The 25,288-nt window shown below is 32.6% G+C and overlaps 2 protein-coding genes across 2 annotated transcripts; both read right to left on the bottom strand.

Annotated features, from left to right (window-relative positions):
- Positions 1-13,180: 13,180 nt before the first annotated feature.
- LOC105958432 (hypothetical protein) lies at positions 13,181-16,137 on the bottom strand. The gene is made up of 6 exons (XM_012982437.2): positions 15,437-16,137; positions 14,638-14,740; positions 14,491-14,546; positions 13,978-14,145; positions 13,626-13,739; positions 13,181-13,480 (listed from the first exon to the last, which is right to left on the bottom strand). The coding sequence occupies exons 1-6, from the start codon at positions 16,061-16,063 to the stop codon at positions 13,385-13,387; spliced, it is 1,164 nt and encodes a 387-aa protein (XP_012837891.2). The 5' UTR covers positions 16,064-16,137; the 3' UTR covers positions 13,181-13,384.
- Positions 16,138-16,663: 526 nt separating this feature from the next.
- On the bottom strand, positions 16,664-19,370 carry LOC148765323 (uncharacterized). Its single transcript, XM_088812748.1, has 7 exons — positions 18,579-19,370; positions 17,924-18,026; positions 17,775-17,830; positions 17,516-17,644; positions 17,149-17,262; positions 16,953-17,066; positions 16,664-16,843 (listed from the first exon to the last, which is right to left on the bottom strand). The coding sequence occupies exons 1-7, from the start codon at positions 19,368-19,370 to the stop codon at positions 16,664-16,666; spliced, it is 1,488 nt and encodes a 495-aa protein (XP_088668874.1).
- Positions 19,371-25,288: the final 5,918 nt, after the last annotated feature.

Genomic DNA, 25,288 nt, shown 5'->3' with positions numbered 1-25,288 from the left:
CTTGCGAGCTGATCGTGCCACTTGCCGATTTTGCGACTGGAAGTGTGTTTTTTAATTTAAAAATACCAAAATACCCTTCAAATTATTTTTTTGAAAATTACAGTGTCACCCCCATAAAAGAGTCATCTTTCAATTTAGTCCTTAATATTTTCAAAAGGCCCTCTTCTCCAAATCAACCATCCATTACCAAAAATCATCTTTATCTTCCCATTTCCGGTCGAGCCCATGAGATTGAAAAGGAGAATCGCTTCCGGGCTTCGGGTTTCAAGAATGCGGATTATCTTTCTTCTCGTCGGGCATTTGTTCGAGGTGGGGGCGCCGCCGCCACCTTGTACAAGCATATCAGCCATTGGGTGTTACGGAGATGGTCCCCATAACACCAACAATAGGCTGCCGATGTGGGGAGATTTTTTCTTGAAATTAGCGTTGGTTTTGATGTGGATGTCGAGAGGACATCTCCGAATGATTTTGAAAATTAGAAATTGGATTTGCAGTCGTCGGAGCCGCCGACGACAGAGGTATTGTCTCTAATGTCCATCTCCAAACTTCAATTTTTGGTCACGGAGAGAGGTGGTGGAATTTGATGTGGGTTGGAGATGACCTGAATCAAACCGTTGCGGAACATAGGACAGAGGGGTCAGACATGGTGGTTTGTGGAGGAGTAGCAGGATGAGTTGGTGGTGGGGTGGGTGTACGGGTGTTGTTGAAGAAGATGACGTGTTTTTTTTTTTTTTTTTTTTTATTGTTTTATATTCAGTATATATACTTTTTACATTATGTTTTGTTAAAATATTAAATAACTATTTTATTCTGTTTTTTTATATATATTTTTAATATATTTTTATTCTTAATAATTACTAAAATAAAGGGTGATGTAGCTTATTTTTATATGGGTAATATAGTCATTTCATTATAGTCAACAATTTTTTTTTGGTTAGGGGCTGGTGTGCTCAATAAAATCCATCATAGGAGAGTAAATGCTAATAACATAGAGGTTTTTCTGACAATTAGACTTTTCATAGAGGGTTGTATGCAATTAACTCTATTTTTATAATTTTTCCTTCCTCCGGTGATATGACGAGGTTTGCTAGAAATTATAATTTTATTTCAAAATAAATTTAGGGTTTGCCATGTAATTGAACAAGTGATTTCTTGCGGGATAATTACAGTTTTGGTCCCCCAAGTTTGCACGTTTTTCACTTTTGGTCCCCCATTTACCGCCGTCAACAAAATACACACTAATGTTGTCACATTTTAACACATTTGGTCCCTCCGTCTGTTTGACCGTCAAGAAGTAACGGTCAACTGTTGAATTAGGGCTGAATTTGGGATTTTTCATAGATAAAAATTGCACTCAGACCCCTGCATTCTTTTAAAATATTCTAAAAACCCCTAATATTTTATTCAACCATAATTTAACCTCAATTTCATCATTTATTCAATTTTGACAAACGACCCCGATTTTTACCAGCATTTCCGCTGACGGTTGACCGACGTTTTTTTTTTTTTTTTTTTTTTTTTTTACTTTTTTTTTCGGCATTGACTTTTTTATTTAATATAATTTTGACGCCATTCACCGACATTATATTCTAGGTTAACAATGTTGACTTTTTTTAGTTTTCTTGATTTTTTATGAACTTTTTTATTGCGACATTTTTTTTCCTAATCAACACAATTACCGTAGAACACAATAATAATACTATATTAATATCTAGTATCATAATATTAAAATTACAAACTTCAAATAAAGTTTTTATCTAAAATTCTAGGGCCTAACTACGATTTAAAAAAAATCTAAAATCCATAATTTGCTCCTCTCAATTTATTCTTCGTGGAACCGCCAGTGCATCCCAAATTTCTTCCCAAAAAATATGAAGAAGATGAATTAGTCATGTGCGGAGTAATTTGGAATGAGATAACCACTCTAGTAAACGATTTTTGGGGCTAACACCGGCCGTTAATTTTTATCTTGTTTTTTTTGTCTTAAAATTTTTCCGTTACTGAGATGCGTTGACTTTTTCCTTTTTTCTTTATTTTGACTTTTTTTTTTTGCCGATTATCAGCTTTGATTTTTTTTTAAAATTATATTTTTCCATTACTCAACAATTTAAATAAAAATAAAATAAAAATCAAGAGAAAAATATCAACGATGTTAACCCGACATTCAACATCGGTCAACAGCGGCAAAAAAAATCAATCGAAAAAAGAGTCAACCGAGTTATAAAGAAAGTCAAGGTCGGATTACCCAATTTTGAAAAATCGGGGTCATTGGTTAAAATTGGTTAGTTGATGAAATTGGGGTTATATTATGGTTGGATAAAGGTTTAGAGATTTTTAGAATATTTTGAAAGAATACATGGGTCTTATTGCAATTTTCTCAAAGAAAAATCACAAATTCAGTCGTTGACCGTTACTACTTAACGGTCAAATAGACGGAGGGACTAAATGTGTTAAAATGTGACAACATTAATGTGTATTTTGTTGACGACGGTAAATGGGGGACCAAAAATGAAAAACGTGCAAACTTGGGGGACCAAAACTATAATTATCCCGATTTCTTGCCATTTCTCAAATTTATGTTTTGTGACATGGCAGTATTTGACTACTTGGTTTTTTTTTTTTTGAGAAAGACTACTTGGTTCTACGGAAGAAAACAATGTTTTTTTCTTCTTATTTATGAAAATAGAGAGTGAGATTTTGTTTTGTGAAATATGAAAAACATAGTATATGTAACCATTTTTATTTATGATTTAGAACATATTTGGTTTTTCTTTTGTTTGAGAAATAGCTCGGGTTACCTCATTAGAACGGAAAGCAGATGAGCAGCTTCACCATCGATCCTCACCATCGATCCTGGCTTTCAGGTGTTCAAGCACACCCCATCTTTCTCTCTCTCCCTCTCTCGTCTGGAGTACTCGTTTGAAACAAGTTCTCGAAATACTCAGTGATAACTCTTTCAATATTTTCCTTTCCCTCTTGCCACTCACCGGCCAAATCTCTCAACCCATGAACCCAATTCTTTTTTTTTCTGTCGGAAGCTTTAGCATGAAAGAAACTCGTGTTTATGTCTCCTTCTCTGATCCATTGAACCCTACTTCTTTGTCGCTAGTACGTGTCAAGATCACCTTACGCTCTCTCAAGTTCAGTTTTAAGCTCCTTCTGTCGTGCAATTACCTCCACGGATCGGTTGCCAAGACTCTCAATTCATGGATTTCGCTGTTAAAAGGTCATCAATTCGTTTCCCACGAGTGATGAAATGTAGTCCGGCTCCATTGAAATCAATATGATTGTTTGAAAATCTAAGGAGCTCCACCTAAGTGTTCTTTTGCCAAAACATTACCAGGCCGCTCGACTAGCCCAACTTATCCACCGATACACGAAATAAATTCCACTTTGTCTTCAACTTATTTACAAGGAGTGATGTTGTTGCTTTCTTTTCCCAAAGGAACATTAAATTGGGGTTATGTTTCCGGAGAATTTCTCCAATCATATGAACTTTTAACGTCGCCTTATTGTCTCTTTGAGTAGATATTTCGTGTTGTTACGTCCTATATTCTTTGCACCGAAAGCGAAGATGTCGTTCCCTCGGACCCCTGAGCTTTATGACATCATCCTCTCCAGATCGTAAACCAGAGTTTCATATATATCCCAATTCCGATTAAAAACTATTAGAAAAAATCAAAAATCAAAATTTTCGAAATTCGAACTAAAAAAAAACATATTCCAGTATAAAAAAATGTTTAAATCGACAATGCCGTAATTCAAATGTAATGTTCCAATTTCTACCCTAGCTATGAGATATTAGGGTAAGTTACAGTCACCATGAGGTAAGGTCATATTACGAAACCCCCCTTCTGTTTGGGTAATTACAACAACTCCTCAACTAAAAATCTTCTTACACATCCACCCTTGCGGTTTTAAATTTGGTGGAATCTTCTAGATGATATGGAATATTATCACTTTTGTACCCGTTTTATTCCCATTAAAACTCCACATTCTGAAGCAAGATGATCATAAGATGTGTTTTTTGGTTTGTATATATCAGATTGTGGTGCATCATAAATTGTATTTTTACACAAAACGAGTACAAACTAGAGCACATTCCACGAAATCTAGATGATTATTTTGAATTTGACATCATAAGGGTGGAGGTGTAAGAAGATTCATAGTTGAGGGTAGATGTAATTATCCAAACAACAGAGATTTTTTCGTAATTTGACCACACCTCCCGGGTGGATGTAATTTACCCAGGATACGTAAATAATAGTGTGTGAGTGTTGACTTAGATAGGAAACGTAAGTCTTCGCAAACAAACTATGGAACTCGTAGCATCTAAAACCACTTCAAAAAAAATCTGAGTGACAACACCTATTTTTCATATAGTTAGGCAAAAAGTGTTGTCACTATGTTTGTCACTAACGGGGTGTCGGTAATGGTCTATAGTGACAATAAATAAGGATTAAGTGACAACAAAAAAAGCTATTAGTGACAATAAAAAAAATGTCACATAATGTGTACATTAAGTGACAACTTTTGCATTTGTTAGAATTGGGGTGTCGCTAATACAACTTTTTCTTGTAGTGAACTCCAGAATCACGTCCATAACTAAAAACGGATTCGTCAGCGACTCGATCTAGGTTGATGATAAAACTACGCGCGCAACGTACACCTCTAGAATAGTACTATTCATGTCTATATAAACTGATAATGAAAGTGTAACTACTACATCAAAAAAAAAACTTTTTGCCCTAATATGGACAATATGCAACTTTTTGAGTCGAACACCGACTGCGAAAATGGTTCGATAAAATAATCTCCATGGAAAAGGAAGATGCACGCAACTTCACACTTATTGAAGAGGTCGCAGTAAGGGGTAATTTTCAAGAAGTTCTTGTTCAGATAGAGTGTCATCTTCATTCTGAGGGGTCTATAAAACCTCAACTGCCTGCATACATTTACGACAATCGACACATGTTATACGATAAAATATTGTGATGATGTTATATATATAAAGCATTTAACGTCTCAAGCATTCGTGGAGTACGATTTTGTGCCCTAGATAAAAATTAGGGATGTGGTAAATGTCGTTCGAGCTTTAATAATACCGTTACGACTTCAAACGTGATTTTGATCATTTTTAATTACAAATTTTGCAAAACTCAAAAAATAGAATTTGTAGTATTATGAGTTAGTTGTCTAATCCAACTTGAATCACCGAAATTGGATGTCGGACGAGAAAGATATACATGAATCAATGGATAATGCCCATAAATTTGATGTATTGAGGTATCTAAAATTCAAAATGTGACTCATTCATGCATAACTTTGTCACACGACATCCAATCTAGCGGATTTAAGTTGGATTAGAAAGCTAACCCAAAGAACTACAATTTCCGTGTTCTATTTTGCCAAAATCAAAATAGAAATATGTCAAAATTAGGTTCGAAGTCAAAACGACATTAGTAGCATTTCAGTAAAAAATATTACTCGCAAAATTTTATGTTACTTCTTTAAACCTTATATCGGGCAAAATAATTAGTTTTTTAACACTAGATTAGTGATATATTATACAATACTTCAATTTATAGTAAAAAAAAAAAAAAAACCCAAACATGAAACAATGCAATTCTACTCAATCTAATCAATTTTATTAATCACGTCAACATCCCCAAACGAGGCTTAAGGGAAATAAGTGATCATCGCAAAAACCCTAAATATTACTATGTTTGCTTTTAGTTTAATTTTGTTTTTAGTTTAATTTAATTTGACCGTGAGGTTATTGGGATTTAATTATGAAAATTTCATTGATCCATCATAAACACATAATCAACCATTTAATTTTTCCACTTAATTTGATTTGAAATTTAGAAACAAGTGTGCAACAAAACCAAGTTTAACTCGTTGCTAAATCCACTTGAACTTAGGGTTTCCGAGCTTCTTTTTCACCTTTTTACGTTGTTGACATTGACAAGTGTTTCCTATGTTGGGAATTTTATTTAATAAAATAAAATTATTTTTTGAATGAAAATAAAAAAAATATTTTTAGGCACCTATTTGATCAAATAGGTGTGATAATATGAAGAGGTGTGGCCACACCTCTTCACTTGTTTAATTTCCTAAGGGTTGTGTTCATTAACCACAACTATTGGAAACTTATAAATAATAACTCCACATGTTTGATTTAATAACAACATAAAAATCAATTCAATTCTATAATTTTGTTCTATGGAATTCTTCCTTCTTTAGCCCGGAAATATTTTCTTCCGTATTTGATTCGAGAGTTTGAGACACAAAGTAACGTTCGTTGTACTCGGGATTTTGAGTGCTCATATGCCGAGTTAGCCGTTGTATCTTGGGAGACACTTGCCAAATAACCGTAAGCACCGTAGCGGGGCAATATTGTCTTAAGGAAAGAGTTTTCTCGCCTCGGCTAATCTTTTCGTATCTCGACTAATTTATTTAATCATTTTACTAAATCACTACCCGTTTTATATATCGGAAACAACAATCTTAAGACAATATCTTTGTGAGATTTAGTAAATTGTGTTTTCTGCACACGTTGGTAAACGGGATGGAAAAGAAGATAGTCCGCCAAAAATCAAGAAGTTACAAAATACAATTGGAGAAAGTTCATTTTTGGACAGAACATGAAGTCCACATTCCTGCCCATTTTCGAAGGTGTTAAAGTCCGAATATGGAAAATTAACATTTCACAGAAGTTGTAGATAATCAAGTTGGGTTTCCTGATTATGTTAAATCGTCACAATCGGAGATCGTACGAAGAAGTTATGATGAAAACAGGAAAGGGTGGCAGAACTGCCAATGCACCTTTACATGAAAAATACAACTGTTCGTGACCAATGCAACTTGTCGCATATTAACGCCTCACCAATGTCCAATGCACGAAATTTTGGTGAAAGAAGACTGAATCGAAGATCAATAATGAGGTTTTATATTATTTTCGATTCATGAATATTACTTAATATTTTTTTTTCTGGTTCCATTGTAGGTGCAAATTTACAGCACACCTATTCCGACTTCGAGGCTTATTTTGATCATATCCAGTCCGAATCTTAGAAAACGTAAAAGATAAAAGTTGTAGAAAATTTTGTTGGCTATTCGGATCATATTGAATCAACAAAATCAGACTTCAGACGGAAGAGATATGATTAAATCATTCAGCACTGCCATAATATTGACACGATTTGGTGCTACCCACAAAAATTGAATTGACGAACATATAATTTATCGAGTACGTTTTTAAATTATAAGATATCTATTTGTGCAATAAATTGATAATGCTATATGATATAATGGTGGATTATTGCATGATAGTTTAATTTTAATACGTGGAAGAATGGTAAACTATATACAATATATATGCTTAATGAATATTCATTATGTTTGTGTATCTACATTAATGATATAAATATTTTTGTCCTAAATGCAATAAAGTGATAGCATATGTGCTAATTATTTGAATAAGTTTATCATAAACCGCATGATATGTGCTATAGTACTACATGACATTTCTCATGAAAATGTAACATTTATTTGCATAAATTGCATATAGTTTGATATGGGATTAGCTTTCTCCCAATTTTCATTTGATGTGGAACCGTCCAATTGATTGATTTTCGAATATGTTATATGAAATTTGTGAGTACGTGATCTTATTAACGTTTTTGTTATTGTCTATGAACGATTAGACTTGTCTCGTATATTAAGTATGAGTTACTTTCGTAAGCCATACCAATTCCTTAGAATTTTGTAATTGCTCGGACACTTATTGATTACGTGCTATATATTTATATAAATCAACTATGTTGGACATGAATTAATTTATGACATGAAATAATATCCAAACATGATGTTATTATGTACTCATGTGTGTATACTATGTATATGTTGATAAAGTAGCTTGATCTATTGTTTATGTCTATGATCAACTAATATTGTTTCTTTCTATGATTAACTAGTATGAAAGTCGTGGTCACATATTATGTTTATTATAATATTGATGTACATATGTTTTATATATGAATCATACCACAGTACAATTAAAAGCATGATTGAAATGAAATAGAAAGAAAGAGAAGCTCAATTCATGAGAGAACATGAGTAGTTCTTGTCTCAAGAACATAAAAGAAGATCGAATCGCTGGTTCGATATGATTTGATATCACATTTGCAAGATGATGATCTACAATGTGAATGGATGAGATCGGATTTTGATTTTCAAACATCCGAAATAGTTGTAAACAACAATACATGTTTTGTTGAAAGAAAATTCCAGCAGTTTACTTAAGAGCTCATTTTGTAGAATTAAATCGTTGGATTTGGCTGAATTTTGAACGGCATGTTTAGAACATAAAATCCTAAATTATGAACGATTAAGATTAGAATTTGTATATTCTAACTTTAATATTGAATAGTGGATATCAACCACCATTTGGAGAGATTAATATTCTCTTGTTTATTGACAAGATTTAAGTATCTTGACGAGTTTTCTCTTTTGAGGAAAAAGAAGAAATCTTATTATCTTAATTGTTGACAAGATTTAAGTATCTTGAGAAGATTTTTCTTTTTGTGCTTTCTTGAGAGAAAGAAAAACAATACTTTGTAATTAAATCATATTGGTGATCCAAAATATTTTTCTAACTAAAGAAGAAATGTATTTTTTTTTTACATTGTGTATCCTTATTAATAAAATAAAAATAAGGATTTCAAAGCATTTAAATGCTATGTGAATGAAAGTTGAAAAATGTCAACTTTGACAAATAAATTAAAAATGAGTACTGAAACTCATGAATTTTTTTTTATGGATTTCATATTGGTAACTTCTAGAATACATACTCTAGAATTTGTGGGGGAAATTAGATATCCCTAGTTAACCACATTAATATTTAGAAATGTGGGGGTCTTTAGGCCCTAACCACATAAATTAGATATCCCGAGCTAACCACATTAATATTTAGAAATGTGGGGGTCTTTAGGCCATAACCACATTAATATCTAGAAATGTGGGGGTGTTTAGGCCAAGGTAAAAAAATAAAATAAAAAAATACCTAAGTTAATATAAGGCCTAGTATAATCAAGTGGATAAATATTGAATATATATTTATAATGATTGTGCACGAGATAGTCACTCTTGATGCAAATTGATTATATCGTGGTTTATTGTAAAATAAGAAAATAAATAAGTTCTAAATAAGAAAACTTATAAATTTTGTAAGTGGTAAATCATCAAAGTGATGAACAACCAAATTAAATTATGTGAGTGGTAAATCATCAAAGTGATGAACAACCAAGATACAACAAGATGGCAAAGAAAATCAATACGTTTGATTTTGATTTGATTTTATAACTTATGAATTATAAAATGAATTAACAAAAGACAATTAATGAAATATTGTCTGCATTGGAAGAATGTATGTGGAAGTTAGTTAGTCTTCTTCCAAGTAGTAAACCATTAATGTTTAAATGGACTATTCAAAAGAAGAATTAAAATGATGGTCCTATAAAGGTAAATTAAACAACTATGAAAAAATCTTGATTATTTATAACAAGATATTGGAATCCGTTAAAAGTAATATTTGATAAAATTATGATATCAAATAATTCTCGTAATAACGAGTGTGACCGGTGTGTTTATATTAAAAGCACATGGAAGTATATGTCTATAGACGACATTATATTCATGAGATAATGATCATGATATTATTTTGAACGTTGAGAAAATATTGAAAATAAAAAAATAAAATTATGTTTGATGTCAAAAGACGAGGGTCTAAACGATATAATCTTATAAATTAAAGTCACTAAGACAAAGATAGTCTTATTGAAAGTCTCATGTTGATACATTACTAGAAAATTGATCTAGTTATCTAAAGACCAAGTCTTTACCTTGCAAAAAAAAATGATGAACAATTGTTCAATTACAAATATTTTTGGATAGTTTGGCAGCATAATGAATTGCAAACTAGTAATTATGTAATTCCAAAATAAATAATCATTCAATGATATTATAAGGGTTCTTAGGTAATCTAAATATCGCCTTTAAATGGATTACATTAAAGAAAATATCCAATTGTATTAGTAAAGTACATTGGATATATGAGTCCACTAAGATTATGTATCTTGGAAATCCTCAAACAAAATTGAATAGCTCGATTCATGGTCGAATTCGAATATATAACTTGAGATAAGGTTAGAAAAGAAGTTAAATAAACTTCATAAAGTTATTGGAGGATGTTCCGTGTTGGACTAAGTCGGTGTCTACAATTATGAATAAATTGTGATAACCAATCGGTTACGTTAAGGGCACAAACGACATGTATAATGGCAAGTATCGATACACTCGTATACATAAGACCATTATGCAATTGATCTCAAAAGAAATAATATAACATTGATTATGAAAATTAATGGTTAATAGCGGATCCGCGACTAAAAGTCAACTAAATAGATCAAACATATTGCATGTCTAGGGGAGTGAGATCAAAACCCACAAATTAAGAATTTCTATAGTGGAAACCCAACCATGATGACTGGAGATCCCAAGAACTGGTTCAAAAGAGACAACTAAGTTATGGAAAATTCAGTGATGCACTAAGGAGTATATATTCCTATGGAATTATATATTTCCAACTCATTCCCGTGATAGACATTAGTGCTGCCTGCATAGAGGGTAAAGGATATGCGAAAGCTTTTAATGATTCCAAAACCTTGACAAAAGGTGAGGTATTGGCAGGATACCTTTAATAGGACATCACCTATCTAAGTGTAGAAGTGTGGGCCGCTTCAAAATGACAAACACTTATGAATCCAAGATGTGCTCCAGGGCCAAAATGGACGCAACCATGAGAACTGATGAAATGTGGGAAAACTATTGTGTGGTTATCATTGTCTTGGTTTACACAAATGGCTGGCAGTTCAAGACATCGCGTTCACTAACTAGCCAAGTAAATCCGATGCTATACCGCTAAGGAAGGTTCAAAGCCAAAAGCTACCTATCCCCATTGCAATAGTTTCCACTTGAACTCTCGATAGAATCCATCGTTTTTCGTTAATTTCATTCATGTGGGGGATTGTTGGGAATTTTATTTAATAAAATAAAATTATATTTTGAATGAAAATAAAAAAATATTTTTAGGCACCTATTTGATCAAATAGGTGTGACAATATGAAGAGGTGTGGCCACACCTCTTCACTTTGTTTAATTTCCTCAGGGTTGTGTTTATTAATCACAACCATTGGAAACTTGTAAATAGAAACTCCACATGGTTGATTTAATAACAACATAAAAATCAATTCAATTCTATAATTTTGTTCTATGGAATTCTTCCTTCTTTAGTCCGGAAATATTTTTCGTAGAATATTTTCTTCCGTATTTGATTCGAGAGTTTGAGACACAAAGTAACGTTCGTTGTACTCGGGATTTGGAGTGCTCATATGCCGAGTTAGCCGTTGTATCTTGGGAGCCACTTGCCAAATAACCGTAAGCACCGTAGCGGGGCAATATTGTCTTAAGGAAAGAGTTTTCTCGCCTCGGCTAATCTTTTCGTATTTCGACTAATTTATTTGATCATTTTACTAAATCACTACCCGTTTTATATATCGGGAACAACAGTATAAGTGTAGAGATTTGTTCAATGCACCTCTGAAATTGAGTTGGCCTTATGGAAAAAAAAATATATCCAATGAAAGAATAAGAAAATATAATAACTAAATAATATTAGCACTAATAATAGTATAATACTCAATATTTCAAATTAAGTATCTCTTTGGATTTTTTTTCATATGTTTATATATTTTAGAATCTCAGTAATGTATAGTTACTTATCCTCGATTTTTTTCTTATATTATAATGTTGTAACTTTATATAATATAATGTTAGCCTGGATATCTTTTCGTATACTATAATGTTGTAACTTTAAATGCACTTAATTTAAAATGGAAGGGAGTGCTAACATTAGTAATATTTTTTGTTTTTACAACAAATTTACTAACATTAATTACGACATCATTTAAAAGTAAAACTTGTAACTTTGAAATTTCTGTAGATATGAAGAACTCGGGAAAAGACAGTTTGCATCCCTCTAGTTTACACCTATTACCATTTGGTCCCCTATGTTTTCTAAAAACACATTGATCGCTCATGTTGAAAAAAATCAACACTTTTAGTCATTTTCGTCAACTTTCCCTTAGTACTAATGGAATTAAACGTGTTGGCTTGACCGTCTTAACTGACAAACAAATGGTAAATTGACGTAAATGACCAAAAGTGTTAAATAATTGAAACACAAGGGACCAAATGTGTTTTTTGGTGAATATGGGTACCAAATATGATATCGGTGCAAACTTAAGGGATGAAAACCGTAATTTTCCCTACATTAGTAATTATTTTTCCTTTTTTATCCTTATTTATTTTAAAAATTAGGGTAAATTACAACCACCCCTGAGGTATAGATAAATTACGAAAACCTCCCTCCTGTTTGGGTAATTACAACCACCCCTCGACTATAAATCTTCTTACACGTCCACCCTTGCGGTTTCAAATTTAGTGGAATCTTCTAGATTATATGGAATATTATCACTTTTGTACCGTTATATCCCATTTGAATTCCACATTTTGAAGCAAGATAATCATAATATGTGTTTTTAACTTGTCTATATCAAATATAGGTGCATCAGAAACTGTATTTTCACACAAAAAGAGTACAAATTAGAGCACATTCCACGAAATCTTGTTGATTATGTTGAATTTGACACCATAAGGGTGGAGGTGTAAGAAAAAAATCATAGTTAAGGAGTAGATGTAATTATCCAAACAAAAGGGGTTTTTTTCGTAACCTCACCATACCTCAGAGGTGGTTGTAATTTACCCTAAAAATTATGCAGTAGAATCTCGATAAATTGATAACCTCGCTTAAATAATATTTTGTACACATTAAAAATTTTTAAGAAGCACCATCTAATATATAAACTAATAATGCATAAATATAATTCTTAAATTACTTAGTACAGTACATTATTTTTTATAGATCTACCAAGGCATAATAAAATATAATTTAATTCTTATAAGTTATAACAACTAAAAACAGCTTACAAGCTCATTATCCAAATAATTTAAAAATTAATTTTAAAATTAAGATGTTCAAAAATTTATAAGCGCATTATTCAAATCTTTAAATAACTTATCTGACGTAACGTATCAGTTATTTAAAATAAGCTTACCTAAACACATCCTTAGTATCAACAGACACGTCTTAGCCATTCAAACAGTAAAATTAAATTGTTTCCAAATTGATAATCAAATCCAACAACGCTGATATCGAAATTGTTCGATAAATCTCCATCGAAACGGAAGAAACTTCACATACTTATTGAAGAGGCCGCAATAATGGGTAATTTCTAATAAGTTCCTCTTCTGATAGAGTGTCGTCTTCAATCTGCGGGTTCCATATAATCTTAACTTCCTGCATACATATATACGTACATACATTATACATATATACGTACATACATTAATTATACATACATACTTATATAATTAAGACATATATGTAAAATGAGACTATGAAAATAATAAAAATTCTAGCAGCAATTTTCCAATTAACTAACCAAAATTTTAGAAATTGGGAGGTACGCCAGCTTCCGTAGAACTTCTTTCAAATTGTTACTATTTTTTATACGCGGCAACTGTAGTACTCCTTGAGCCTTCACCAAGATTGTTAACTGAAATGTTCAATTTTTTCGAGAATAATTTCAGAATAAACTCTAACGTTATAAGGTCACGTTTGGGGTTGTTGGTTAATTCGGCATGATTATAATATCACTGAAAAGAAGCAAGATAAACCATGATAAAATAATATTTCCAGTCGATCAGGAAAATTATTTATGGCTAATCTCTCCAACCAAACGAGGCCTATTAAACAAGATTGCATGCAACAAAACTGAGTTTTTGAAGTCTTACCACTATGTAATCGTTGCTAAATCCACTTGATGTCGTGGTTGTTATCGGGCTTTGCCTTTTTATGTTGTTGACGTTGACAAGTTTCTCCTCGTCAAACTTAACGCGTTCTTCCATAGAATGTTGATAAAATTTTTGTTGCGCACTTTCGCTGTCCCACTCCTGATCAATCTGCATTTATTTACGAGGCCAACTTAAAAGTCAGTCTAATGAAATTATATACTCTCTCCATTCCAATTTAAATGTCGTTTCAAGTTGTTGCGCACATTTTATGAAAATCAATAAATGTATATAGATTATGATAAAAAAATATAGAAAACTATTAAAATACCCTTGACATTATTATAATTATTTTTTGCACAAAAAATGTAGAAAATTATTTAGATTAATGCTAAATAATTTGGAACAAATCTCCAAAATTCAAATAATATGGGACAGAGGGAGTATATCAGAACAAGAAATCTTCATCCTTAACTTTTGTAAACTATTCATAGGATCAACAAATTTAGAACTCACTGTTAAAAAGGCGGAGGCGCAATTCTCAGGATATCGAAGCAATGCCACAACCAATTCTGCAACCCAAAAAAAAAAAATTCTCCAAATCTGCCATTTTAAATGGTACGTTTTTTATCGGACAAAAATAAAGTGGTCAGAAAGTGTTACCGGTCAATATGTAGTGTAAGCCCTCGGAGGTGGATACATCTACAGGTTCGGCAATCCGGTTAATATCCTTCTGGAGCGATCTCCCTAACCCTAATAACCCAACCTTGTACAAAGATAATTAACGACATACGAAGTTGTAAGTAATGCAACGAAAAAAATAAGGAACGGTAATGGCAAGAACGAAAAAGAAAGAAGAATAAATATTTTAAAGAATATTTTAACGAAATCACATTTAAATGAAATATTTGCTTAAATGTTATAATATCCCTCTCGCATTTACATTTACTGGACCGCGACACCAATATTAGAATTTAATGACACACTACAATAAAAAAAATTGGCATTAGTGACGTCTCAATCGTGAAAATATTAAAAGTTTTCACTAAATGCATATATATATATATATATATATATATATATATATATATATATATATATATATATATATATATATATATATTAGTTCAAACACCATAAATCACACAAGAAAGAAAAATATTTATAATGCATCAAGACTTAATAGTAGCAGAAAATATATAAAGCTAAAAAAAAAAGTAAAGTAAAAATAGTATATACATGCACAGACTGCACAGTTAAACCTCTATAAATGAATATAGTCGAGACTAGCAAAATTTTATTAATTTAGCGAAATACTAAATTTATCGAGCTAAAAATTCAGTAAGTGTTTTACTGAGTCGAGACCGAAAGAAATTATTATTAGTTTAGTTTATCGGATATTCATTTCGAGATTCTACAGTATAAATCATAAACTTAAATTGGGTAGAAAAACGACCGATACCTGCAGTTTAACCACGGTTACACTCTCCTTATTAATGTAACACCAAACTTCGACCCAAACATACGCAGCACCGACCAAGACTAAAAACATAAGACTAACAACAATAAACTTCATAACATCGTATGTACTTGGAGGTGACGATGGTGGTGGTGCCGCTAAGGAGGTTGACGATGAATAGCGTGACGAAGAATTTCCACTGGCTGCGAGTGCGTGATTAATATTAGGGTTTACCGACAGCAGTAACCCTAGTAGAATCACAGCAGCTGCTGCTGCGGCCGGTTTTCGCAGTGCTTTGACGGCGTTTATTAGGGTTTCGGACACCGCTTCGACCGCCCGTTTAGGGTTTTGTTTAGTTTCCAAATTTGGAAATTTAATCTTGTAGTTAATATCTTGATTGGAATCGCCGTTGTTGCTTCTTCGATTGACATTGCTGTTGTTTAGCAAAAATGATTCGACGATGAGATTTTTGAAAGTTTTTGTTGGGATGTTTTTTAAGTTAACGGTTTGAGACGGCCGGAATTGAGGAGGAGGAGGGTGGCGGCGGTGGTGGTGGTGGTGGTGGAATAAGTGGGGGTGGCTACGCTGTTGTAGGACAAGATTTTGTACAAGAAAACTTTGGGCGGCCATTGACTAAATAGTATGATAGTATCAATTCATAGGTGAGAAAAAACGAACACGTGAATTATATTATTATTACTAACAAAATTTGTTTTAGGGTTTAAGTAAAGTATATATCGGAATTAAATTTTGTTTCAACCTAATATTTTGGTTTAGGGTTTTTTTATTTTCTATTAATTTTTTTTTTGAGGCAAAGGGATATAATAGGCCAAATTGGCCAGATCAAAGGGAGGGAGAATTCCTTCATTACAGATTGTTCCTTCATTAGGGTTTATTATTTTTATTTTCTTTTATTTGATAAAATTGACTAAATAGAAATTAAATGTATCATCTTTATATGTAAGGACCAAATATTAAATAGATATGCATGAAACGAAATATTTATTTCAAATGGAATAATAAAAAAAAAAAATTGTAAATGATATTGCTAGGTAAAATTGAGTTGATTACAATTGAGAATAAATTGCTCAATATATTTGAGAAAGAAAATATACAGGTAAGTAAATATAATTTTGTCCCAAACATTATATACTAGTTATTAAATAAAAAAAAAAAAAAACTATTAATTTAAAGATTAAGAAACTATTATTGCTAGGTAATTTAATGATCTCAGTCCTTGTTCTGTTTGCTGTTGAAGCTCATTTTCTTCTGTATTTTACGGACAAATTTATGCATCTCCGCAAACGAAATACCATCTTTTAGAGGCCTTAGTAAGGGGTAATCTTGGCGCAGTTCTAGTTCCGATAGAGTCTTGTCTTCTTCTTGTGGGGTCCACAACACCTCGACTGCCTGCATTTAGATACGTATACACATACAGAATGAGACAATCGGATGGAATGTAAAAAAAAAAAAAAAAAAAAAAAAATTGAAACCCTAGAGAATTAGTGAAGATGCTTACCATAATACTAGTTAATGGCATAGATGCCAGCTTTGTTAAAGCTTCTTTCAAATCTTTATTGTTTTTTATACGAGGTATTTTGTATGCTCCTCGAACAGCCGCCAAAATCGTGATCTGAAAATTCGTTATGTCATGAACTTTAACTAGTTAAAATAAAAATTTATTCACCATCTATACACTTAAAATTTAGTCTTACCACTATGTACTCGTTGCTGAAACGATTTGATTTCTTGCTTTGTTTTTGTATGCTGTCCACATATACACGTGTCTCCGCGTGAAATATACGACGACCTTCTTCTTCTATGCCCGTCTTTACATACACGATAAACAAACAATGTAAACATTAACTTATAGTCCTAATAGTAGCTTTTTTTCGTGCGGATGGTAATTTTGTAATACGATTTCGTTTTCTGGCAAAATCAATATTGATAGATTTTTTAATGCATATTGAATTGATATGTCGACCGTATAATGCATATATATTCATTAAGTCTTACAATATAAATTTATTCTTTAAAAAAAACATAAGCAATATAATTACAAAACCAAGATTGGAGCCTTACCTTTGAGCTTTGATTCTTTCTAATGTTGTTTACGTTGACAAGCGTCTCCTTATCGAACTTACTACGTTCTGCGATAGAGAGCTGATTAAATCTATTTTCCCCTTCTAATTTGCTCCTCTTTACATCAGCCTGCATGTGATTAATGAGATTAACTTCAAAGAATTTCTAGCTATAATAAAATTGAATATATATGTATATATATATATATATATATACATATATTGAAAGGAAAAGGATCAAGATTCCTTTTTTGACTTACAGATGAATAGGTGAAGACGCAACAATCGGCATGCCGAAGCAAAGCTACCATTGTCTCTGCAACCGAAATGAAATTGTTCGTTGGTTTCGATTTTTACAAAAGAATAAAAAAATATAATATAAAATAAAATAAAAGAGTATATATGTTACCAGTCAATATGTAGTGTAAACCCTTTAGGGTGGATGTATCTGCAGTTTCTGCAATTCCATCAAGTTCCCTCTGAACTGATTTCCCCAAGTCTAGTAGCCCAACCTTAAACAAACATAAACACCAATACACAAAGTTGTAATGACACTTCAAAAAAAAAAAAGAAAAATAGACAAAAAAGAAACATAATTAAATAAAAGTGTAATTAATTACGGGCCACCCCTGGGTATGGTTAAATTACGAAAAAAACCCTTATGTTTGGGTAATTATTACAACCACCCCTCAACTATGAATCTTCCTACACGTCCACCCTTATGGTGTCAATTAATTCAACAGAATCTTCTAGATACCGTGGAATGTTCTCTAGTTTGAACTCGTTTTGTGCAAAAAAGTAATTTCTGATGCACCACAATCTGATATTTACAAGACAATAGACACGTACATCCTATGATCATCTTGTTTCAAAATGTGGAGCTCGAATGGGGTAAAACGGGTACAAACCGGAGAATATTCCACATAATCTAGAAGATTCTAGTAAATTTAACACCGCTTAAGGGTTGTAATTACCCAATCATGAAGGTTTTGTTTTGTAATTCGACCTTACTTCAGGGGTGTGGTCATAATTTACCCTAAAATAAAAATTAACAAGCAAGTTACCTGGAGCTTAAGCACAGTTGTTTTATGAGGAGGCCATAAGTGGTGCTTAACCCTAGTTGCTAGTTCAGCAAGTTGTAGCCCAATACTCTTAGCATGCACACAAATTAACACGAAAACAATAACTGACGCTAAAAGGATAGTAAAAATAACTAAAACTTCGGCATCCGATTTAATATTATCGCCACCCGAAGAAGAATTAAAGGTTTTGTTGTGATCGGAAGAACCATCGTTATCTGCAGGGCGGGCATTATTCCGGCAAGCCGAGTTATAGGTCTTTGCAGCCGGTGCGTAATTCCGGCGAGTTGAAAAATAGGGTTCTGAATCATAGCAATCTGAAAAGTAGGGTTCTGGAGGGTAATAATTATAAGTCTGATGAACAGAAGAATAATGGGTTTTTGCCGGCGGAGCCGAATTATCGGTTTTTGGCGGCGGAGCAGAATTATAGGTTTTTGGAGGCGGAGCAGAATAATAGGTTTTTCGTGGAGGGGCGTAAACCGGAGGAACGGAATCGTAGGGTTCCGGGGGTGCTGAAGGGTAATAATTATAATTCGGTGGAGGAACAGAATAATCGGTTTTTGCCGGTGGGGCGTAATTCCGGCGGCGAATGGAATCTGATGAAATTGATGGTGGCGGCGGCGGCGACTCGTCCGATGAGAAGAAACTGCCGCCCATCCGTCCACCGGAGGCGGCAGTTGCGAAGTTAGGAGCGTGCATTAACAGCAGTAACCCTAATACTAGAACAGAAACTGTGATTCTGCCCATACTTTCGACTGGGTTTTTCCTAATCTCCATCTTTTTTTCGTTTGAGTTGACGAGAGCCTATGAATATATATATATATATATATATATATATATATTAGAAGACTTAGGGTGGTGGGTTTGCTCATGAATACAAACATCCATAATTAGAAAATCTGGCGCGTTTGGAATCGATTTCTTGTGTTCAAACTTCAAAGTATTTAAGGAATACCGAAGAGACATGTTTTTTTATCATCATAACATCTTATTTCACCATCAAGTTAAATATATTTCATGTTTTACTCTTTTTTTTTTCTACTTTTATCTATATTCTATACAATTTTATAAACTGTCCGCCACTAAACTAATTAAAATATTTATGAAAAAACTCTACCATTTCCACCTTACACTAGTAGAAAATTTGTTTTTACTACGAAATTGTTTGCTACAGTAAAAAGCTGTAATAAAATGTACTTTTTACTACGGAATAATTTTGAAGTCGTAATAAATACTAAGATTTACCGTAGCAACAAAGTATTTGATACGGCTATTTACCGTAGCAAATTTTTTGTCACGTCCGTATATGCTACGGAGCAAATTCGTAGCAAATGCGTAGCAAAAGCCTTTTTACTACGGTTAATGGTTGTAGTAAAAAGTCATTTTTGTATTAGTGTTAAATGAACAATGCATTCGTCCGAGAAAAACATCTCCGAATGTCAAAAAAAGCAGGAATTTCACATTCTTTGAAAAATAAATTAAGAGGGCTTGTATGGAAGGTCCTAAACTTCCTCCAGAATTGGCCAATTTGACTTAATATAATTTCGTTTTCTCAGAAGAAAAAAAATTACATAATCTACAAGTTATCTGATATGAAAATTTAAATATCTTGTAATAAATATTTCATTCCAAACAAAAAAATAGAAATAAGAACACATGAGGGGGTTAGAGCCTGTTTGGCTAAAGTACTTATAAGCTCCTAAAAATATCTTAAACCATGTTTAAGAGCTTATAAGCTGTGCGTCTCACCTATCTAATTCCTATATCTGAAAGCATTTCTTCAGAGTGCTCCTAAAAACTACTATCTGCCCACCATGTTAGTTCAATTATAAATTAAGTAACTATAAACTCAGTTTTAATGAATTGAACTAGAAAAAATAGTCGGTCTATTTATTTGAGAAAGAGGTTCGGAGTCTTTACGAGGAGTTGAACACAGTTAGAAATGTGTTGGAAGTGTTGAATGACCACCTCAACAAAAAACTTAAGTTATTAGTGAAATGTATTATTTAATTAATATTTCCAAATGTCCCCTTAAGTGCAGGCATTGCAATTGAAATATTTGAAATGGGTCGCGGTGGGATTGGAACTCAGGACCTTTCATTTGACCTGACTCTAATATAATGTTGAATGACCATCTCAACCAAAAGCTGATAATGTTCAAAAACACGTCTTACGAAATGGACGAACGGAACTACTCCATTCTCAAATTTCAGATGGAAAAATCCGATGATATCGTGTCGCTGCTGATGTTGTTTTTCTCCTAAGATAAGAGTATAGTCCCTCATCCCATCTTCGTGTATGTGATGACATTGCTTGAAAATAAAAGAAGTCAAAGCACGACTCGATTGAATCTTGTTGGAGAAAGATCAATACAACTTTATTCTGACCTCGCGGCCCAACAATTCTTATCGGGAATGGTGGCAGACTCAATCTACTTCTTTGATTGATTCAGAGGAAGTCTGTGGCGCGACTTAGAGAGATAAAATATGGTGAGCAATCTTGGGTTATAATTAGGAATTGGGTTTACAATTTGGATATGTTTTCAGACACTTTTTATGTGTTTGGAATTGTGAATGGAGTTATTGAGGGGGTAGGAGGGAGTAAACAAAAGACCAATCAATTAGAAAAGTAAAATACGAAAAAGACGATTATATTAAACAAGCACAAGATGTATGTGATTGTACAATATACGCTTCTACACTTTCCAGATCACATATTACATGGCGTTAGCTACATTAAGACTTTCCAGGGATATTAGCAAAATTTAAACATTCTAGTGGGGCGATGAACCAATCTGAACTGCCGTACGGCTAAGAATGAGATCCACCATTTAGGACATCTCTCCCATGAACATTGTTGGTTATTATAATTAGGTCGCGCGTATAACACTTTCTAGAACGAATAAGGAAGAATGTGAAAAAATCGAGAAAATAGGTAAGGAGATAGCTAACAAGTGCAAGGGATTGCCACTTGCAGCAAAGACTTTAGGAAGTCTTGTGCGTTTTAAGAATACCTTTATTTAATAGTTTAGGGGAAATTAGATTTTGCATCCTTTGACCTAAATTCACACTATTCACTAACAATTAAAATCGAACGGTTGGTCGAAATCAGCACTTTTGGGAAAGTAAAAAATTAATTCCATCTCCGTGCAATAAAGGGGGGAAAAAAAGATAGAAAAAAATCAGCAAAATGGAACCGGAATTCGTAAAGAAAAAAACTTATTGCATGATGTGCATCATCGAAAAAGTAACTGGCGGAAATCCAAAATTAATTTATTTTATTCCCCAGTAATACAAAATATATAATAAAATTTAGGGTAAATTACAACTACCCATGAGGTATAGTTAAATTACGAAACCCCATCCTGTTTGAGTAATTACAACCATCCCTCAACTATAAATCTTCTTACACGTCCACTTTTGCGGTTTCAAATTTGCTGGAATCGTCTAGATTAATTATATGGAATATTATCAATTTTGGACCCGTGTTATCACATTTGATCTCCATATCTTGAAGCTAAATGATCATAATATGTGTTTTTTGGCTTGTAAATATCAGATTGCGCTGCATCCGAAATTGTATTTTTGCACAATACGATTAAAAACTAGAGAACATTCCATGGAATTTAGATGATTACATTGAATTTAACACCATAAGGATGGAGATGTAAAAAGATTCATAGTTGAGGGGTAGATGTAATTTCCCAACATAAGGGTTTTTTTCTTCATAATTTTACCATACCTTAGGCGTGGTTGTACTTTACCTTAAAAGTAATATCATAAGTGTTATTAATATGGACAATTGTTTTTGGAATTATATTTGAAAGATTAAAATCTATCGAAATTTGGAATCTCACATGTATACAGTATACCATATTCAATGAAACAAAAAAAAAAAGGGAGAAAAATGAAAAAAAATTGGAATTCACAGAATTCTTAATGACAAATACTCTTCGAAAATCGAAAATTTTAGTACATATATATTTTTTAACAAGTCACGCGGGCACATAGCTTGGAGCGCCGGGAATATAGGCGATCACTTTACCCGAATCCGATTTAATTCCGACGATAGGAAACCTAATAGCACCTCCAGGTGGACGAAAGGTGCACGAGTTTGGTGGTATTGTGACATTAAGGTAGCATAAATTCAATTTATTCAACAAGATATCCGACATGCTAAAGGAGAAGGAATATACTCCTTCGTTATTTGCCGTAGTTGATTTCATCACTCGTTTTAGAAACAAGAATTTACAAACAACGTCAACTTTCGCATCTGGGATTGTACTAAACGTTTTGACGTTAGCGAGAGAAGCATTAGGACAAGTAATAACGCCGGCCATAGTTATGTTATTGAATAAACTGACATGGACATCACCTTGAGCTGAAGACTCGGTGAATCCAATCGACACTAGAGAAACGAGCAATAGCGTTACGGGAAATGCCATTGTTTTATTTATTTATTTTTTTTTTGCTTTTTTTTTTACTCATTTTATCACATAAATTCTTTGGGTTTATATAGAGAGAAGAAGAGAGATAGGTGAGGATTTTTGGGAAATGTTTATTCAATTGTTTTGATTTGATTTATATTTAATGAATCTGAGTAAGTAGGGGTGAGGATTTTTGGGCAATGTCTATTCAATTGTGTTATTTAATTTCTATAGATTGGGATGAGGATTCTTGGGAAATGTATATTAATTGTGTGATTTAATTTATACAAATCTAAGTAGTTACTTGCTAATATGGATATAGCCATTGTTAATTATTAGTCGAAATGGGGATACTGTTGCGGACACTATTGTTCCAGTTCCATTGACACTTTGTCGCGATCGGAATGAACAAATTTTACTGAAATGCTAAAAGATTCGAATTAGTTTCAACTAAGTTTTTTTTCGATAAGAGGAAAACTAATTCCAACTTTGTTTCAAAACTATATCGGAAAAAAAAAACTAGAACTTGTTCAAAAAGAGTAGCTAATTGCTAAATATATATTCTAGTTCCAATCCAAAAGAATATGAAGAAAAAAAATCATAATCAAAATTTTCGATCGGAGTTCACAATGGAAAACATTGTTTCAAAATTGGAAATTGACGGATGGAGATCGGTAAAATTAGGAACCTCCTTTCCAATTTTCACCCCTAGTCAAAGATAAATACCGTCTAATTTTATTAAAAAATAATTGTTTTCATCATTCATAAAAAGCACGTTTTAACGATCCAAGGGAAAATATTATGCTACATCGGGTAGATCGTTACCATTCGTATACACAGAATCACACACACACACACATCTACACTGGTGTGTGTAGATCAACCTTAAATTCCACCCCATGTAGCCTTCACCTGATATAGCATTAAATCACCCGATACGGTGATGCACCACACGTGCATGTGATACATGACGATGGTAGAAACAAATTTATTTTGTTGTAACTTGAATGTATTTTTACCTTTTTATAATTCTAAGGAATGTATATGTTACCAGTATCCCACATCGGTAAATTAAACAATCGATAGTTAGAAGAGAGTTAAATAAATTGAAGAAATGTGTAAAGAAAAAGTACTTATCTGGACGGGGTCAATGGTTGATCACTGGCCTATGCTAGTGACCCTGCGTCATAATTTGTGACAGAAGGGGCCTGTGTTCGCGCGGCCCCCACCCAATTCTACTTCAAAATTTTAATTAATTAAACTTTTAAAATGATAATTAAATAACAATAACTTTAAGTAAGTATGACATTTTTTGTATTTATGTTTTCTTTTAACCCCCTCTTCAACAAGCTATCATCCTTCACTATATTTTTTCTAACAAAAATCCATATTTCTGATTTGTCTTCCAAATAATTCCAGCTCATTCAAGCTTATTTGCAAAAACTCTTCTATATCACCAAAATTACCCTCAATTTCTAATTCAACTTCAATTTCATGATTTACACCCCAATTTGATCCACTTTCACCAATTAAACAATTTTGACCTTTATACCAATTTTGACGCCAATTTTAACCAGCAACCGCCGAGACCATCGATTGACTTTGGTTTTTTTTTTTTGAATTTTTTTATTTATGATTTTTTTTCCCCGGCAGGTCAACCGCTAGTCTTCGGCGTTGATTTTTTTCCCATTTTTTTCCTTTAAAAAGTTATTTTAATTAATATTACTATCCGATAAACTAATTTTACTATATCAATTAATATTATCATTTTGGCCTGCAGCCGTCTTCGACCGTAAAATTACTGTCTCTGACTGTAATATTACAGTCTTATGCAATAATATTACTGTTTGGGACAATAATATTAGTAATATTATTGTTTGGGTATTCAATTTTACTATTTTAGATAATAATTTTGTTGTTAACATAGTAATTTAGAGAGAAAAAAAAAAGAAAAAAAAAAGTCAACGCCGGAGACCGCAGGAAAAAATATTTCAGAAAAATAAAATTTTTCAGAAAAAAAAAAAGTCAACGCCGAAATCTGGTCGGGAAGAAAAATTCAGAAAAAAAAAATTATTTTTTCAAAAAAAAATTAAAATGGGACTAATTGTGATATACTTGTTCAAATACGAGGTCAATGTGAATGAGGAAGTTGGAGTGCAAAGAATGGAATTATTAAAAAATATATTATAGAGGGTATTTTAGATAAAAAAACATGAATAAAAGTTTATTTGCAAAACTGTTTTTTTTTTTATTTATGTGCAAGTCCCTT

This window comes from Erythranthe guttata, chromosome 14 (genome assembly GCF_056151865.1).
Source record: "Erythranthe guttata isolate IM_541 chromosome 14, IM_541, whole genome shotgun sequence".
Classification (NCBI taxonomy): domain Eukaryota; kingdom Viridiplantae; phylum Streptophyta; class Magnoliopsida; order Lamiales; family Phrymaceae; genus Erythranthe; species Erythranthe guttata.
The sequence above is the reverse complement of the archived record's forward strand: the minus strand, read 5'-3'. Positions and strand labels throughout refer to the sequence as shown.

Coding starts and splice junctions, on each gene's coding strand:
- LOC105958432 (XM_012982437.2), bottom strand. CDS start 16,063: ATGGCCGCCCAAAGTTTTCTTGTACAAAATCTTGTCCTACAACAGCGT. Junction 14,741..15,436: donor TAACCGTGGTTAAACTGCAG/GTATCGGTCGTT, acceptor TCTTTGTACAAG/GTTGGGTTATTAGGGTTAGG. Junction 14,146..14,490: donor GCGCCTCCGCCTTTTTAACA/GTGAGTTCTAAA, acceptor AAATAAATGCAG/ATTGATCAGGAGTGGGACAG.
- LOC148765323 (XM_088812748.1), bottom strand. CDS start 19,370: ATGGAGATTAGGAAAAACCCAGTCGAAAGTATGGGCAGAATCACAGTT. Junction 18,027..18,578: donor CAACTGTGCTTAAGCTCCAG/GTAACTTGCTTG, acceptor TGTTTGTTTAAG/GTTGGGCTACTAGACTTGGG. Junction 17,263..17,515: donor GAAAGAATCAAAGCTCAAAG/GTAAGGCTCCAA, acceptor GTGTATGTAAAG/ACGGGCATAGAAGAAGAAGG.